The 19,710-nt window shown below is 39.3% G+C and overlaps 1 protein-coding gene across 1 annotated transcript in view; it reads left to right on the top strand.

Annotated features, from left to right (window-relative positions):
- The first annotated feature begins 1,936 nt into the window (after positions 1-1,936).
- The window catches only part of MEMO1 (mediator of cell motility 1), a 43,465-nt gene continuing 25,691 nt past the window's right edge, over positions 1,937-19,710 (top strand). The window contains exons 1-3 of the mRNA XM_063443188.1: positions 1,937-2,296; positions 13,127-13,208; positions 16,117-16,185. Coding sequence (XP_063299258.1) covers positions 2,236-2,296; positions 13,127-13,208; positions 16,117-16,185 — 212 coding nt within the window. The 5' untranslated portion in view covers positions 1,937-2,235. The remainder of the gene's footprint in view (positions 2,297-13,126; positions 13,209-16,116; positions 16,186-19,710) is intronic.

The following is a 19,710-nucleotide window of genomic DNA, read 5'->3' as shown; positions in this document are numbered from 1 at the left end:
GTCTCAGGTTGATCACAGGGTGGACACTATCTTCTTTCTTGTGGCTACAAAAATATTCCTCACAAGAAATCACTTTCTGAAACCTCCTTGGAAACCAATTGTAGTATTTTTGTTGTTTTATGCCTTTTGTTGTTTTAATCCAGATATGGACCGATCACCTACACCTTGCTGACGAGGCCCTAAAAAAGGCCAAAACGATTGTGTAGGGTTGAGAACTTGCTGGAATTGTGGTTCTGGACTGCCTTTATGGGTGGCATCAGTCTGATATGCAAATAGTATAGGTACTCTTTGTTTTGGCACAAGTGAGCGAAAACATTTTTGACATCTGTGGGGACTAAATGAAGGGCAAGCTACTGAATTTTCTAAGCTTTTGCCCATTCTGAGAGTTCTCATACTCTTTGTTTTTGTTGCAAAGTATGAACCACTTCATCTTATGGTAAATACTCCGCTTGACAAAACTTGACAAAAGGCAGAGCAACCGGCATAAAGTTGGTACTTACCCCAGGTGATATCCATGAAGGCTTTTGTGGTATCTCTGAATCCTTTGTTGACATTTATGTTTTTACTTTCACATGTATGATAGAGTACAACACAGGAACCCAGTAAATGATGAGCCAAGCTGAAGAGTGAAGATGGCAGCACCGGCAGCGTACAGCATCAAGTGATTATAGCTCAATTGCACTGCACCTCCGGAACCACCATACACCAAGCAGCAATGGCTGCATTGGAGGTTGTAGCAGAGTGCTAGTCCTCACAAGGACATTTCATCCGCTAGATCTGTGAAGACAGGTACAAGGCACTGAATTGTGAATAGCTCTAACCCTCCTCAGTAACTGGATGACACACAGTTCTGGGAATATAACGTATTTATTTACGACTGTTAATAATAAAATACGTTATTTACTTTGAGTAAAATTGAAAAAAAAAATACGCTAAAGTACACTTTTATCCCCAATGTGACCATTTAACAGACCAATAGCATGGTACTAAGCCAAAAAATAAATTGCTCCAACAATTTATAGTTTTAGCTGCCTTGCGATGGTTGAAACAGTTTATATCCCATTGTACAGCGCTACGGAATCTGATGGCGCTATATAAATAATAATAATATAACGTCATGAATCAAGACATGACTATACACTCCAGCATCTAAAATCTGCCTGTCGCCCCCTAGGGACAAGGCAGCTAATCTGTGATAGCTAGCACTGCTCCACCAAACCAGATTACTTTTTTTCTCAGCATCCCCTGGCACACTGTGCTCAGACATTGTCCAACCCCACCTTTACCCCTAGACTCTGACGTCATCACCGGCAAACCGTGAAATCCCCGCCCAGAGGGGCAATCCCTATGATCTCCACCCACACAGCCTCTTGTACGGTGACTTACTAGGCTCAAACCTCATCGAGTACTTTTTTTTATCATTCTAGCTCCTCCCTTTCTGCTCGGTTTTAATCTTGCTGGATGGGCCTATGAATGTACTAATCCTGCTGCCAGGGCCTTTTTTTATTCCTCATATTCCCATGTTTTCAGTCTACACAGTTGTGTTTTGGGACACTGGGAAATAAAGGCACCAAAGTGAAATTAAAATCAACCATCAAACAATTTATAGCTTCATTGTAGTAAAAAAAAAAAAAAAAACAGCACATGAAAGGTACTCATATTCACTTGGCGGCCCTTCCATCAGAATTGCTTGCACATGAAAAATAGGTAGATATGTATAGTCATTCTGGGGCAACGTTCTAAAAGTGAGACAACCACCATGGAAACCATTGGAATGTTAACAACTTTTCCCCCAAATGACTCTTTATCGAACCCCTGTGTATCTCCTGGGCTGGAAGTTCCTCGCAATAAAGAAGGAGGGGGGGGGGAGATTTAATGGAGGCTGATTATCCATGTTTGTGGAAATTACTAGCCATGATAATATTGCTGGATGGATGGCTGCTCTCTCGTTGGAGGAGTGTCAGCGTTCTGCTCCGTCCTCCTCTTCTTAGTGGCTGCACCATTCATCCAGCCCTCCTCATACACACACATAGCCACCGACATAACCGGGATACAAGGCAAGGAGCACAGTAAGTGCATGCACACAGGGTGTGTACCCAGTACACCCCCTGCATACAGGCACTGATACAGCTCCCCCATCCCCTACCCACACACTGGCACAGCTCTCCCACACACATACACTGACATCGCTCCCCCAGCCACACACTGTGCATCATAGGCGGCTCCGGTACCAAGATGTCCAACCGAGCCCTGTGCCGGGAAGCCAGTCATGCCGGTAGCTGGTACGCAGCCTCAGGTACGGGGTGGGGGGATGTGCTATAGGTGGCATTGCTGGTCGGGGGAGGGATGGTGAGTGGCTTTTTATGGGGGAAGGGTAGCTAAAGATGCCAGAGAGCAGAATGTCAGGAATATGTTATAGGTGTAGGAAGGTTTGGGATGTGAATGGTGGGTAACATTGTGTAGGGTAAGCAGGATATTGGGTATCCTAGAGGCACTACCTTGGGCAATGTGTATCATACCTGGATTATCTGATTTGCCATGTTGTCCTAGACACATACAGTTTTTCTACATGGTATTGGACAACCCATAAAAAATGTATAGTACCTTTCAAATATTATCAGATTAAAACAGATTATGATAGTTTTTATGGGATGCCCTCCACCTTCACAATGGTAGGTATGTAAATTATAATTCGACAGTTTATGAATTATGCATACTGCAAGGCAGCAAAGCGCCCACATTGTGTGGGTATGATTTGTGAATTTAGGAACCAATGGTATACACACTGCTGTTGTTTTTTTTTAATACCAGTTTCATAGCCTGTGTCCAATTCTTACTTTGACAGTGCAACTTTTCTTGACAAACAAAACTGATTTAAGTTTAGAATTGACAGTGATGAAGGTAAATGGTGAAATAGTATGTCTAATTGTGTAAAAGGAAACCGCAAAAAACCTGACCACACATTCTGAATATCTATCAAAATACAGAATATTAAGAAAGGCACGAGGGCGTACCTGCATGATTTTCATTATGTCTTGCTTTCCAATTCATATAATTGTAAGGGCTGTCTGTTCTTTGTTTGTCAGAAGGTATCTTCTGTTTAATCTAGGGATTCCATTTTGTATGAAATACAAAAGAGTGCTTCAGTGTATCGGGCCTAAGGCTTTATCTGTGGACTTTTTTTTTTTTTATAAACCTCTAAAGAAATTAAAACAGGCCATCAAATATCGAGGCAAATTAATCATACCTGTCTATACAACCTGCAGTGCTATATTATTTATATTGTTATTGTTTCCTCTGGTAATAAAAATCAGATTTGTACACCATAAACATTGCTGCATTTTTGTAAAGGACAAAGGGTGCATCAACAAATGGCTGACGTAGTCAAAACATCTAATTGTGGAATTCTGTGGCTTGGTGTTGGCATATTTTGTTTTTCTCTGGAGTAAGTGATTCATGAAGGGTTATATTGGTAAATGTAAGTGAATTAAATCTATTGTAGCAACTAAAACCAAATGTGATCACATAACTACTTGTTGTGTCGGTCTGTTCTTATTGTATTGTCCTTTTTATCTAATACCAGTGGGCATCAAGGCCATTATTAGCATTATTATGCTAGTTTTATATAGTACCATGCTTATATAACACAGGATGTGTGTGGTTTTCCTTTTTTGTATCGTGATTAAATCACATAAATTTTAATTGTTTACTAGGAAGAAAAGTATTTTCATATAAATAGTGTCAACAAAAAATGTGTACATCTGGTGTCCGATGATTAATCCCTGGAAGCGTGATTTTTTTTTTAGTGTTCTATATGTCTCCAGAATAGGATGACTAGTTGGATATCCATAAACTGTTTGCTAACAGCTGCTGTCCTTTTAAAAAGGGGAGAAGTGGTGAAGGGATATTGACTGTCTGCTTTTAGCTGCAGACAATTCTTTGTGCATAATAATCATTATTCGAATTACATTGTTACATTGTATCCCAATTAAATACAAGTTAACTGGCGTCAGCCTCTTTTACAAATCTATAACTATACGTTCAGATCATTCGGTCGCTACATTGTGCTTAAAGCAGAGGGCTAATAAAAGAGGTGGAACTGAGCTGCTATGAATGGTTTTTGGGGATTAAACACAGCAGTACGGTCCCTTCCCCCACAGGATGGATCGTGTCCTATTACAGGCAAGGCTGAGCAACGGAGAAAAGTTTCCTTTCCTCTATCCGAGCCCCTCCCATCTTTTTGCTCTGCGTTGCCTTTTCGCTTGTTTTGTTTATGCAGCCATTTTCAATGGAATGTTTTTTTTTGTTTTGTTTTTTTCCTTCTCTCTCCTTCCTTTGTTTCATGTATGTCTTAATTACATTCTGTCATTCCTAAAATAAACACATTTTCAGCATCCTCTACATCGTGGGTAAATAATACATCTTGTTTCTTCATTAAGGTCCATTTTTTGTTTTGTATTCTACTTTAAAAGCCCTGATTGGTAACATGGACTTCAAATTAGTGTCATTTATTGATATCACAACAATACAGTGTAGGTTATCAGATCTGTTTCTATCTGGGTGCTTAATTAAATGTTTTCTTTACATTTTTCTTTTAAATATAATCCTAAACGGGTTGGTGCAACATTTTTTTTTTTTGGCTACACAGGTGAAGATCTAAAATGCATCTTAATCTGTGTCCCTTAAAACCCCCTCTTTGAATTTCTTACCCCTTTTTGTGTATCTTTGTCTACCCTTACCCATCCACTCTGTCTTTATTCTCTAAGCCCCTTTGTGTCACTTTCCCCCAGTACCTTGTATCTTGCCCCTCTTTGCCCTTTTGTACTCCCAGCACCTCTGTGTGTCTTTCTCTCCTTCCCAGAACCTTGTTTCTTTCTTCCCCAGCCTCTCCATGTCTTTGTGTCCAACCTCAGCCTCTCCATGTTCTCCCCACAGCTCCTCCATTCCATGTGTAATTTTCTCCCTGTCCCCATGTCACATTTTCCCCCAGCTCCATCTATGTGCCTCATTCCTCCCCTTCCCCCATATATGCCACATTCCTCCCCTGCCCCCATATATTAGTTTTATTATTTATATAGCACAAAATTCTGTAGCGCTGTACAATGGGTCTCACTCTTCCCCTTCCACCAAATATGCCTCTTTCCTCCCCTTCTCCCATATATGCCTAATTTTTTACCTTCCCAATATATTCCTTATTCTTTTCCTTCCCCCAGCACCTCCTATATGTGCTTTATTCCTCCAAGCTCCCTCTATAGGTACTTCATTCCCCAAGCTCCACCTATATGCAGGGCCGCGCTACCTTAAGGCTGCACACGTGGCTGCCTTAGGGTGTACCAGCCCGGGGCGGTGCAAGATCCGACTGAACAGCAGGAGGGAAGCGCACTGCACAGTGCTCCTCTTCTGCATTTCTTTGAATGTAATGTGGCCAAGTGCGGAATGGGAGAGAGGAGCTTCAGTAATCTCTACCCCGGTCTCACAGAAAGTGCTCCCTGATGGAACAGAACTGCTTCCTGTGAGCTTGGGGAGAGGTTACATAAGCTTCCCTACCCCTATCCGATGCTTGGCCACGCTACAAGAGGGAGGTGAGGAAACATAGAATGTGGCGGCCTATCTAGTCTGCCCAAACAAAACAAAAAAAAAAACACATGGAGGGGAAGAATGAGACACATGTAGGGGGAGCTGCCTTAATGAGGCACATGTAGGGGGATGAAGAGGAATGAGACGTGTAGGAGGCGGGGGGGGTGATTACTTATGGAATAAAGGGGAGGAATGAGAGACATGGAGAGGCTGGGGTTGGACTTAAAGAAACATAGAGACACACAGAGGTACTGGGGCAGGGTACAAAAAGGCACATAAGTGACAGAGGATCTGGGGAAGGGGTAGGAGACAAACATTTCCCCCCCCCCCCCCCCAATTTGTCTCCTCACCTCCCTCTTGTAGCGTGGCCAAGCCGCGGACCTGGGTAGAGCAGCTTAGGTAACCCCTCTCTGATTTCACAGGAAGCAGTTCTGTGCTCTCAGTGAGCTGAGACCGGGGTAGAGGTTACTGAAGCTCCTGTCCCCGCTTGGCCACACTACATTCAGAGACCGTCAGAAGGGGAGCGCTGTGCAGTGTGCTCCCCTCCTGCTGATCAGTCGGATCTTGTGCCCCCAGGGCCAGTGCGACCTAAGCTGACCTCCTGGGCCGCCTTATGGTAGCGCCTGCCCTGATTCTGAAATATCTTTTCTGACACAATTGTCGAAACTGCTACAAAGAATTGAAAAAAAAGCAAAACCGTTAATATTATTATCCATTTAGTATGACTATTGATTTAGATGTCTACATCTCAAATTCACAGCAGAGGCCTACCAGAATCTTAAATATAAATAGCCCCACTGAAAAATATTTTTGTAAATAGAACCCTCACCCAAGCAATTCAGTTCCAACACACCTGCCTGGTAACAATTGCGGAATAGCTAACTTTTGCTAATAAATTAGTGTGTGTATTTAGATATTTAATGATTTCTGTGATTTTTCTCATTGCGTGAATAGTGTTTTGCACATGGACATCTGTATCAAACCTTGAAATAGATGAGCCAAAGCAGAAGACTTTGTAAGCTGTTGAGAGACCATAATGGGAAGGTGTGGTTCAATGGAATATGATTGCCAAAAACTCGATAACTGATGGCTAAACCTGACAAATCTTATTGTTTTGTGACACGCAGATATACACAATAAGATCAGAACTTTTTCCAGTTGCTTTCACAATCCTCAAGTATATATCCATTAACAGTTTATGGATGAGGGGAAATCAGAAGCGGATGATCTTAACAAACTATCTGGTGCTTTTAAGGCAGCATAGACCAAAATCCTGGCAATTTGGTGAATTCAGCTATTTAGACAGACAAATGTGAGTCAAATGTGGTACTAGAATCTTTCATTTGAGGTCCATTTTACCATGTACAAGCTGAAAGCTAGTGGTGTAAATGTCTTTTCCACTACTGGCATCTCCTAAACCTAAACAACAACATTAACAGTATAGTGTTGGGAATATATTTTCCCCTACCTACTACATTAAAGGGTTGCTCCAACCAGCATGACCACACCAGTGATTTGAAGAAGTAATGGTGCCTGGAGTCTGTATTTGCACATATTGAGCAGTAACCCCACCTCCGACAACATTGTTGCATCTCTGCAGAAGCCGGATGTGTGCCACTGGCCACAGCGAACCTTTGGCACACGGTGGGGAACCCAGTAAGAGCGCAAACCATTTTCCCCAATACCATGGAAATGGACCAGGTGTACTCCCCCAGAGGGCTGTAGTGGTAATGCTGCCTGAAGTAACTTTTTTATAGAAGCATAGAAACCTGTATAGCTAATTAATAAATAAATCTTGAGGTTAGTTTTATATAATTATTATTATTATTATTATTATCATTTATATAGCGCCAACAGATTCCTTAGCGCTTCTCAATATTATGAGAGGGGGGGTTTAACTATAAATAGGACAATTACATACTGTGGCTTGCAGTGACAAGTAACTTTTTTTAAAGCCTGGCTAGTGGCATATTTTCACAATTTAAGCCTGTTATAATTAGTCAAGGCCAACTCACATAGTTTTGCACCCCTCCCTGTCACCCCACATTTGAGGGCCCTACTTAACCTGCACTGTAGATAGCCCAAGGAGGAAGGGTTTCACAAGTATGTCTTTCGTGAGTAAGTGAAGTGCTAATTGTATCGATTTAAAAAAAATAAAAATAAATAAATACATTTGTGTGTGTGTATGTGTGTGTAAAAGCCATGGGGAGCAGAAAAGAACTGTCAAAAGACCTGCGTAACAAGGTAATGGAACTTTATAAAGATGGAAAAGGATATAAAAAAAGACTTAAAGCCTTGAAAATGCCAGTCAGTACTGTTCACTTATTAAAAAGCCCTGGTGAGGTAGACCAAGTAAGATTTCGGCCACAACTGCCAGAAGAATTGTTTGGGATATTAAGAAAAACCCAAAGGTAACCTCAGGAGAAAGACTATGTGGTTGTTTCAAGGAACACAATTCGATAATGCTTGACTATAACCGAGCTGAAAGGTTGAGTTGCCAGAAAGAAGCCTTTACTGCACCAATGCCACATAAAAGCCCAGTTACAATATGCCAGACAACACCTTGACACAGCTTCTGGCACACTATTTTGGTCTCGTCACTCCAAATTACAGAGCTTTATGGTCACAACCATTAGCGCTATGTTTGGAGAAGCGTCAACAAAACCTGTAGTAAAAAGAATACCATCCCTACTATGAAGCATGGAGGTGGCTTACTGATGTTTTAGGGGTGTGTGAGCTCTAAAGGCATAGGGAATCTTGTGAAAATTGATGGCAAAATGAATGCAGCATGTTATTAGAAAATACTGGCAGACAATTTGCATTCCTCTGTACAATGGGACGCTCTTGGACTTTCCAGCATGACAATGAACCTAAGCACAAGGCCAAGTTGACTCTCCAGTGGTTACAGCAGAAAAAGGTGAAGGTTCTTGAGTGGCCATCACAGTCTCCTGACCTTAATATCATCGAGCCACTCTGGGGAGATCTCAAAAGTGTGGTTCGTGCAAGATGAACAGAGACTTTGCATGACCTGGAGGTAGTTTGCCAAGATGAATTGGCAGCTATACCACCTGCAAGAATTAAAGGACCTCATAGACAACTATTACAAAAGACTGCACACTGTCATTAATGCTAAAGGGGACAATACACATTATTAAAAACTGCAGACTTTGTTTTGTGTTTTGTTTTATGATTGTGCCATTCTGTTATAACCTACAGTTGAATATGAATCCCATTAAAATTAATGTTTTGCCTGCTCACTCGTGTTTTCTTTAAAAATAGTACATATATTACCAATTCTCCACGGGAATGCAAACTTTGGAGCACAACTGTATATAGATCTTTATATAATCTCCAAGAGTGCAGCACTCACCAGAACATATATACATTATAAGGGTGCTGCTGGGGCCAATGCATACAACACATAAAATCCAGCGCACTCGTTCATTCACTGGGTGTAATAGTTTTATTTAAAAACACCTCACCTAGGCAAAAATAATGGTGTTTTGTTTACAGTATATGATGATACATTACATAAGCCTGCCACAACACCAATGTACCCCATTCTTGGCAAGTCGTACTCTAGAAACCTAATGCTATATCAAACTTCCTAAAAATAAGCAACTTGGAATGGACAACTTTGCATCCTGATGAAGTTGACAAATACTGATCCAGGTTCTTGCTGGACTTCTTTTAGTCTCTCAAAGAAAAACTCTGAGACCCTTCTCATCAGATTTTGAAATTTTTCTTGGCGTTCCAGTATTTTATTTATTTATTTATTTGTGACCTCTACAACAGTTTGAATACCACATCTTGAGTATTCACTTTGTTTGTTGATTTCACTTTGAGAGTTGTCTTGTATACATACTGCACACAAATTTCCAGTATTTTTTTTGGTTGTATTCTAATTATATAATTATGGTCATTATATCATCACTAAAATAACAAATCTAATGGTGGCCTAAGACTTTTGTACGGTACTGTATATACATTTAAAAAAATATATATTTTGATTCTACATGTATTTTATATATAATATATTGGGGGAAACCCAGGCAGAAATACCAGCAAATGTAATTTGCAAGCCCTATATTTGACCCAGCAACCTATGATCCTTTTGTGACAAAGTGGCTAGTAAAAAAGACTGGACATATACACCATTTTGAACATCCTGGATTGTATACGTTTCCAAATGGTATGACATGATGGAGGTAACTTTTATTCCTGGGCTGTCAACAAAGTCCCAGCCAAGCAATCTGGAAAATATCAACATGTAAAAACTGAAATGATCAAGCTTTTAATTTGTCCCTGTAACTCTCCAAAACACGAAGAAACCTGCATATGGGGGGTATCATTGTACTTGTCAGACATCATAGAATACAAATATGTGTGTTTTATTGCACTAAAGCCTGACTTTTGTAACATTTACAGTTAAAATGCTGTGCTGAACTTGGGAAATAACATTTCAGAACTTCTCACACTTTTTTTTAATTTTATTATTAAATTATCTTAAATATTTGATGTTAAATGAAAGCTCTGTGACTCCTGAATAAAATTATATATAACATGTGCATGCACTCAATATAAAAGAGGTGAAATATGGTTGAACAGACATATAGCTAAAATCCAAGTTATGTTTTGTTTTAGTCAGAACTTGTACAATTGCTTCTGTCCTTTTTAGAGGTTAAGACCAGCTAATGAACAAATGATTATTATGTCCTGATATGTAAAACCATAGAATTCAAAGAGGTAGACTGTATATTGAGTTCCAGCTTACAGGGGTAATTTACTCAGGATTTAGCCCTGCTGTTACCTTTTATGCCACCAGTGTGCATTAAAGCCCAGAACTGCATGACTATGCGGTCCTTAAGTGGTTCAATATACTCCTTGTTTTTTTTATTTTATTTTTTATATTTTTATCTTCCATATTGGATCTCAATACCTGGGTGTCAGCTTGCCCTTCTGTGGGATTTTCTTGACTGATGTATTGTGGACTTAAGTAAGCACATAAATGTGACTTTGCTTAATGGGACACTAAATAACCCAGACCACGTCATCTCAAATAAAGTGGCACTGTCGTGCCAAACTTACCTTTCTTTAATCGATTCCTCTTCTCTCCCTCTCTCAGGGTGTGTTCTTCATTTCTTCCTGTTTGCTCAAGTTTTCTTTAAAACATAAGACAAAGTAGGGACTATTTGTCTCATGGAGGTTTCCTACGCCTGACCATCTCTGACCAGCGGAGGAGCAAAGTGTGCTTCATTTCCGGTGGTCAGAGCAATTTCCCCACAATTCTCCCCTTTCCTCCATGTTCAATCGAAGCCTCCTTTCACTTTTCCCGAACGTCCTGTCATTTAGACAGAACACTGATGAAACTATCGAATTGCGTACTAACAGAATGAGAACAGTTTCTCCATTCGTGTTAGGACGCAATTTGGGACTTTGTTTTGATCGGAATTTAATTTGATGAGTCCTAAAGTGGTCTTTCTGCTAAATTTACTAATACTAAGTAAAGATTACTTAGTATTAGCAAATTCTGCCTCTACTCGTTATACCTTGAGTAGGGGCATGTCTTCTTTGGAACTTTTCCCACGCTGTGTAAAATAACACAGAGCACTCTGGATTTTAAGCCAACCAATCGGAGTACTGTGACAGGTAAATGTATAGACTTACCTGCCGATCTCTTCATTTACCTGTCAGAGCATTCTGGTTGGCTTAAACCAACCAATCAGAGCGCGCTGGGCCAAATTGCAGGCCGTGGGAAGGCTTTATAAGCCTATGCCGTGCCTTCCATGGGTGAAGATGAATTATTTTTTTTGATTTTTTTTTTTTTGACAAGTTCAGGTATTATGGAATTTTTATTTGGCCTTTTTGGGGGCTGAAAAATTAAGATTTTAGAAAAAAAAGACCTCAAATGGTACGTTTTATTTAATTTTACAGATACTTAGTTCTTTTGTTCCCCCCTCACTATTTTTAGGGTGAGGGGGTAGGTAGGGGTTTATTAATTTTCATTTAGGGCCACCGCTCAGGGTTGGGGACCGGGGGGAGGTGAATAGGTTTATTTATTTATTTTTTTTTTTAACAGTAAGCAGCCACTGGCTGCTAAGTAATCTTTACTAAGTATTCATACATTTGGCTGAAAGGTCTTTCAGCCTTTTGGTAGATAACTCCCTAATTCCCACGGTATTAGGGAGCTATCTACTAAGCGGCTGCAAGATGCAGCCGCGGCACAAATAGCATCGGAGTTTCATTCATTCAAATGAAATTCTGATCCGAACAAAGTCCCGAATGGAGAAACTGTTCTCATTCTGAGAGGATGCAATTTGGTAGTTTCGCCCGCCTTCTGTCTGAATGAAAGGACTTCGGGAAAAGTGAAAGGATGCTTCGCGGAAACCCTGAGGAAAGGTGAAAATTGCTCTGACCACTGGAAATTAAGCACACTTTGCTCCTCCGCTGGTCAGAGATGGTCAGGCGTAGGAAACCTCCATAAGACAAATGGTTCCTACTTTGTCTTATGTGTTAAAGAAAACTAGAGCAGACCGGAAGAAATGAAGAACCGATCCTGAGAGAAGAGGAATCGATTAAAGAAAGGTAAGTTCGGCATGATAGTGCCGCTTTAAGTGGTCGAGGTTGCGTGGCCCTGTCCTTTTAACCCTGTAATGTAAAACATTGTAGTGTTTTGTTTTATTTTTTTTTAAACTGACATTACTAACTTATATCCACCTCAGGCAGCCACTAGAGGCATGTACAGTGGTATAGTCTGGTTTTGTGCTGCCTTGTGCATGACAAAACTCAGGCACCCCACCCCTTCTAAATTTATCTTCCTGTTTAAAACCAACCCCCTCTTTGCCTGACAGACACACCCCCTCAGTGATGCATATACTGACATACACTCACTGATAAGATGGTCATTTTCATACACACTGTTTGACAAACACACACTTTCACTGAAACATACACATTCACCTACATACTCATTCATAGTTACTCACATTCACTGACAGACAGACACAAAACACATTCACTGACAGAAATGCATAAATACTCACTGACAGATGCACACTCCCTACATGTCAGACCCACACTGAGACACACATGTTCACTGACACACAAACTGAAAAACACACATACACACACTGACACAAACGCATTGATGCACGCGCTCTGTGCGAGACACGTGCTCTCCATGTGAGAGGCGCGCGCACACACACACATTCACTGTCACATATACACTCACATATACAGGCAGTCCTCCGTGTAGCAGTGCTCTTGGATCCTTTTACAGGGAACAAACATAAATATAACCAAAAACCTTAAGATGGTGGTTGAGATTGTTCAATCGCTTGTATATAATTATATCTCTATCTCTCTAATCTCTATCTATCCATCCTATCATATATTTTATGTTAAGGCTTAAATATGTTGGGAAGTTGAGTGTCAAATAGCTAATGCTTGTGTTCAGAGGGTGATGAGGTTAAGATTCATAAAGCACAATACTTTTATGTTGGTGGTATTATTAAGGCTGCTAAAATCACTCTTCCCTTCCTCCTTGTAGGACCCCAGCTGAGTGCACAGTTGGAAGGCTGGTTATCCCAGGCACAATCTTCTAAAAGACCTGCAAGAGCCATCATTGCACCGTACGTATACAAGTTGGGGGGGTGGGGTGATGTGTTTGTTATTGTTACAATGCATTGAATATATATATATCTTTGCCTTACAGTTGCCCTGTTAGAAGAATGCAAACCATTAAAGGATCACTATAGGGTGAGGAACACAAACATGTATTCCTGACCATATAGTGTTAACACCACCATCTAGCCCCCCTGCCTCCATAAATATAGTAAAGATCGTACTGTATTCAAGCCTGAAGCTGTAAATCTGCATGCTGTTAGACTCAGAAAAACAGACAGTCTGCTGACATGGGGTAGCCTGATCCATTCACAATGCTTCCCCATAGGATTGGCTGAGATTGACAAAGAGGCAGATCAGGGTAGAACCAGCATGATTCAAACACAGCCCTGGCCAATCAACATCTCCTCATAAGAGATGAATTAAATCAATGAATCTGTATGAGGAAGGTTCAGTGTCTGCATGCAGAGGGAGGAGATACTGAATCACAGGATGCTGTGCACAGTGCTGCCCTGTGCTCTGCTGACAGCAGATCTGAGTGGATGGAGGCATATTATGCCTCCATCAACTCCGAACTCCCTCTGGTTCACTCTTGAGTGACTGCAACTGTAGATGTTCCTAGCTTTCAATGTAAACACTGTATTTTCTCTGAAAATACAGTGTTTGCATGAGACAGGCTGCAGGGAGCTATAGTTCTCACCTGAACAATTAAGCTGAAGTTGTTCAGGTGACTATAGTGTCCCTTTATATTCATTAAAATTTTACTAGGATGTGTAGTACTTTGGCTGGCATTTTTCTTTTATTATACATTTTTCTGGAGGCATCTCTTAGTACAGGTACCAATTTTCTAAAATTTGGATTGTCATTTTGCTAATTCAAGTGGTAATACATCCATTCCCTATGGCCTAACCAGCAGCACTTTGATAGAATGTGGAACCATAAACATTGACATTCACTTGCTGTATTAAATTAAAGACAATGCACTCGATTTTATATTTTTGGATGAGCTTTACAAATCCAGTTTTGAATTTTAATTATAACAAATTGTGATCATTTGAAAAGCTTATACAAAAAATATTAAATCAAGGCCCATGTCGGATAACATTAAGGCTCTAATGTTTGTAATGATGATGCAAGTGCATGCAGTAAGCATCAACTACATACAGAACATATATTGGGGGTTTTAGCGGAGGAGTCTACATTTCGGGGTACTGTCCCACTATCTCGATTTTAGTTCTCTTGTGTATCGCATCTGGGACACCGGGGTATTGTCCTTGGACATAATAGCATGAGTGCTTCATTAGACGCACTCACACTGTGCAGCGGGTACTAGGACCATGCATAGAGCATTTCATTAGTTGAGAGCCAATGCTGAGAGGTATAATCTATTTTTTTTTTTTTTTTTTTTTTTTAAAGAGCTAGCTCCTCCCTTGCTATTTCTGAAAATCATAGCTATCATAGCATGCACCATTTCTCACAGTAAAGACATGCAGATGCATTAATTTTATACCCAAGGGCAGAGCATTTCAATACATTCCACTTTTCAGATTGAGATGAATCTTTCAATTGTCTTCAAAGAAGACTGTTAATACTAATGATTGGAGAACATATTGTGGGCAGTATATCAAAATAGCCAATAAAAGCAAACCAGAGATTACACTAAACAAGAAATGGGCGTCTCTAAACTACAAAGAATTGATTAAGCCATACAATGCTCATGGCTTTTAGATTTTATTTTAATATGCATTGAATTTGAGACATTTTGGACAGAGGCGTAGCAAGGTCATGATGCATCTGGTGTTAAGCCTTTTATGCATGAATCAGAATATTAAATAGTCCCTTTTACTTCTCTCTATCCTAGCCTTTATTCTTTCTACCCCCAGTTTTATCTCTTTCTGTCCAGCCTCATATACCCCTTTCTTTCTCCTTGCCTTGTACCCCTAGTGTGTGGCCATGTGGTATGCAGTTGCTCTCTCCTCCTCTCCACAGAAGACTGTGCTGCATTCACAACTCGCCCCTTCTCTGTATGGGTAACATCCTATTCCTACCTTTTCCATACACAGTGCATAGTGTCGGCTCCATAAATATCAAACTACGTATCCATCATTATAAGTAAAGAATAGGCTTCACTACTCAATTGCACAAGTAATTTCTTTAATCTGGAATCATACCCATTATAATATACAACACTCCTGCCTTGAGCTATTAAAGGGTCATACTAAGTACCAAAACCACTACACCTTAATCTTGTGGTTTAGGAGTATAGGACAATGTAAAACATTGCCGTTTCTGAGAAATGCATTGTTTACATTTGTCCAAAGGCACAAAAATAGAAATAGAAAATTAAAAATGAAGCCTCTAACTGGTGTTTTGTGGCAATTTCTGTGCTGTGCCATATGTCACCAATGCTTTTCTAAGCATCTGTTTGCACCAGAGATGTTAATCGTTCATCATTCTTCATTATTGCTGGATCAGGCCGCAGAGAAGAGACTATCCCGGTGCAAAAGTAAAGGTAACTTCTTTCACCCTTCAAAAAAAGAAACAGATTTTTGTTTTTGGCCAGTTATCAACGTAAAAAAAAAGCAACTCTTACATACAATATAAATAATTTATATTAATAAATATCTAGTTTAAAACACATCAAGATTTAAGTCCTTGAGGCCAACCTGTCATGTTTTTTTGTTGGATTTGGTAGCCTAATAATGAAATTACTGTATCGTGAAACCCACTCCTTATTTTTTACAAACTATTTTTTTTTACTTTTAATTACCCCCACCCCCCACCCCATCCATCTAACTCCTGATCTGTAAAGGAAAATTTCCTAGTTATTCTCATCTAGTGAGGACTGTAATATATGTAAACTATTTTGTATGTAGCAAACAGTAGTTGAATACATTTTCTTTCTTTTATTCATAGTCACGCTGGATACACCTACTGTGGGTCCTGTGCTGCTCATGCCTATAAACAAGTTGACCCTTCAGTTACGTAAGTATTTGATTTTTAACCCTTGTTTTTTAGTGCAGCTATTGGTTATTTGCTAAAGTGTGAATTGTTGGCAATTTAAATGTAAGTACAAAGTAACTGAATTGAATGCATGGCTGACTTTAGAACATTTCCATTTTTGGCTATTTTGACCTATTTTTCACTTTGACTTCCTGACAATTTTAAAATGTTAACCTTAGTGAAAAACCAAAAGGCCACTCCGGGCATCACATCAATTAATCTCAATGAAGTTTTGGTGTCGTGAGATCCCTAGGTGTCCTCTTTAAGGGGTTAAAGAATTTATGAACAGTTTTATCCCAAAGTTGTGATGGCAGCGCCCATTAGCTCTGCTCGGCTTCTTGTGGCAATTCTGAAACTTCATACTGGGCACCACTGACTGACTCAGAGCATCTACTGGCACTCTCAGCCTATCACTAGCTCTGCATTCCCGAAACCGAAAAAGGTAAAAGCCCTCGCAGCTAAAAGGCTAACGGTAGATAAAATGCATAGGATTAAAATATATAAACTCCTATTTCCTAAATCTTAAACTACAGAAATATTCTGACTTTAACAATGGGCAACACATTATGATACAATATTAATTGTCCTAACTCTATCCAAACTTAGCACAGTAAAATATATATTAAGGCTAATAATAAATGGTTTTCATGTAAAATAATTCTATGCAGGCAAAGATCTGTCATTTGAAAAAGGAGGCTTTTTGTTTTTAAATTAGTGGTTGCATACTTGTCTAAGTAATTTTGTGGTCAACAGGAAGGTAACCAAACCTCCATAATTTTATATTTGTATATAATGTTATGCAATCATGACCGCTATTGTGATCACCTGATAACTATCTTGGGATATGACCCCTGATTTGACAAAGGGTGCCACTTGTACCATTTTAGGGCATATACAGTTACAGTCATAATATCACTATTAGGATGCTGAGGAGCTTAAACATAACCTAGTAGACTAATGACCGCAATACACATGGAGGGGCATAAGACCCCTCATCTGAAAGAGAATAATCTCCTCTTTCATTTGGATGCTGTGTGTGCAGTTTGCGGTCTTTAGAGCATAGCAGCTCATTTGGAGCCCCCTTCTCCATATACTTTCAAGCAATAATGTTGGTGGTGGCCTATTTTATGGTAATTACCTATCCATAACCGGTAAGTGAAACCCCAGTGCAGATAAGTGTGGCACAAATGCTTCAAAGATCGTGGAGAATCTCTTAAAAGTGCTCTACTTTCTGGAAGACGTGCAACAAGCAGAACACCTGAGAATACTTAACATATACGGGCTGCAATCAACAAACAGTGGGAGACGCTGGGAGAACTGTGTGAGGTCTCAAAGCCTATTTTGAAGATGACTGAGGCGTTGTCCTATGTGCAATTTTCTTATATCTTCAATAAAGGTCTCTATTTTTGATATAACATGTCCGGATACTTTCCAGGCAGGCCTTATTATTATTATTATTATTATTATTATTATTATTTATTTATTATTTATATAGTGCCAACAAATTCTGAAGCGCTGTAAAATGGCAGGGCTAAAAACTCCTCTAGTGAATGTAACCCTGATAGCTACTATATGGTACTTCCACAGTAAGAACAGAGTCAAACTCTGTTCTTGTTCAAAATCTTCACTTATTTTATGAGGCAATTGAATGTCCTATCATGACGCTTTTGAGGCTTTTCATAGGAGTGGAGGGGTATTTATAGTTAAAAATGCTGGGACCTAATAAATAAAATTAAACAAACCATTATACTTTGCTTTTAAAAACACATTGCTGTGAGTATTATTCATGTACATCTGTTATACACTTAAACGCCAACAATATGGAGGGGCAGATACACTTAGGCCCAAAATAGGCACTCTCCCTACTATATAGGGGCACTTAGGAAGTATGAATCAATATATTTTTTTTTAAATAATGGTACTGTTTTCCTTACAGAATAAAATGCGTCTATGTGCCATATAACAAAACAATCTTTCTTGATATGCTGTATCATACGTACCGATCATTCAATCAGTTTTTTTCATTGGCCGTGATTTACATCTGTATCCCTGTAGCAGCAGCCTAGTTTGAATTTACCCTTTGAGTGAAGATGCTTATTAAGCAAAAACATTGTTTTGCAATATCTTTAAAGTGCAGAAAAAAATCTCCCCCCTAGTTATTTTACCGAAAGGTCAACTGACAGAAATTTTCAAAAAGCAAAGCAAGGTTTGATTTATTTTTATTTCTTCTGTTTGATTAATCTCTCTTGTGTTTTAAAAGCATGCTATAGTTCCACCACTGCACATATGCATTTTTAAAAAAATGGTCAGCATTATTGAGGAGTGAAAATATATTGTGAATACTCATTTAATATATGTGTACATGTGCTGTAAACAGATGGAATAATTACGCAGACTAAGTACTCACCATTGTGCACTTTGGAGTACCCAATAATGTTTTTTCTGAAGTATAAATTAAACGTCCGTACAGCAAACCGCAGTGTGATGACATTCGTTATTAGTTAGTAAAGATGTTACAGCATAGTAACCAAGAGGCATTGGTGGAATGCTCTCTCCTGGTACAAGATGTTCCTTCTTGGTCACAGACCATGCTTGCTTAGGTGTTCTGTGTTCTCACATGGTTAAACACGTTCTCTTCTCTACATTCTGACTTGCAATATGTATACATTATATGTCCTTGTGTTCTCATATTACCCAGGTCACTACCTAACTTTAAAGGACTTTGTTCTTTTCCGGTTTTTCCAGTTATCCCTATTACCTTGGGGAATAACTGAGATTGTTTTCAGAATTTGGTCTCTCAACATGTATTATTGACACTCCCAACAGATCCCACTAACTAAACTAATAAAAAAAAATAAAAAAAATTGGGGGATCTTGAAAAAGGCCCTAGAAGGGTCGAAACGTTGATCACTGAAAACTTTTTTTGCATATGTAATTTGCACCAAAGAATAAAGGAAACCACTGATTAAGACCTGTGAGTGCACCTTGTACATATTATCAGAAATGACCGCACTCCAAGGACTTTATAGAGATTTTCAAATAAAATTTAACTTTTATTCAATCCATTTAAAAAGTCAACGTTTCAGCTCCCACATATGTTTTGTTCTGATGAAAGCTCCATGTGGGAGCTGAAACGTTGACTTTTTAAATGGATTGAATAAAAGTTAAATTTTATTTGAAAATCTCTATAAACTCCTTGAAGTGCGGTCATTTCTGCTATGTCTACATGATCCTTGCCAGACCAGCACCGGGCACCACAGGATTACACCAGGAGTGTTGATATATAATTATCAATATTGTTGAAAGTCACGGAAATTGCTATCCGAATGTATTTTGCTATGCAACTGGTTTGTCAGTTTAAAGATATTCCTCTAGTTGGCCTGTAATTTCATATGGCAACATATATTCTTTGATACATAGATACACCATGTGGACAAATGTATTGGGACACCTAACCATTACACCAACAGGGACTTTTATGACATTGCATTCTAAATATATAGACAT

The sequence above is a fragment of the Pelobates fuscus genome, chromosome 2 (assembly GCF_036172605.1).
Source record: "Pelobates fuscus isolate aPelFus1 chromosome 2, aPelFus1.pri, whole genome shotgun sequence".
Classification (NCBI taxonomy): domain Eukaryota; kingdom Metazoa; phylum Chordata; class Amphibia; order Anura; family Pelobatidae; genus Pelobates; species Pelobates fuscus.
Note: the sequence above shows the minus strand (reverse complement) of the source record. Positions and strands in the feature narration are given on the sequence as shown.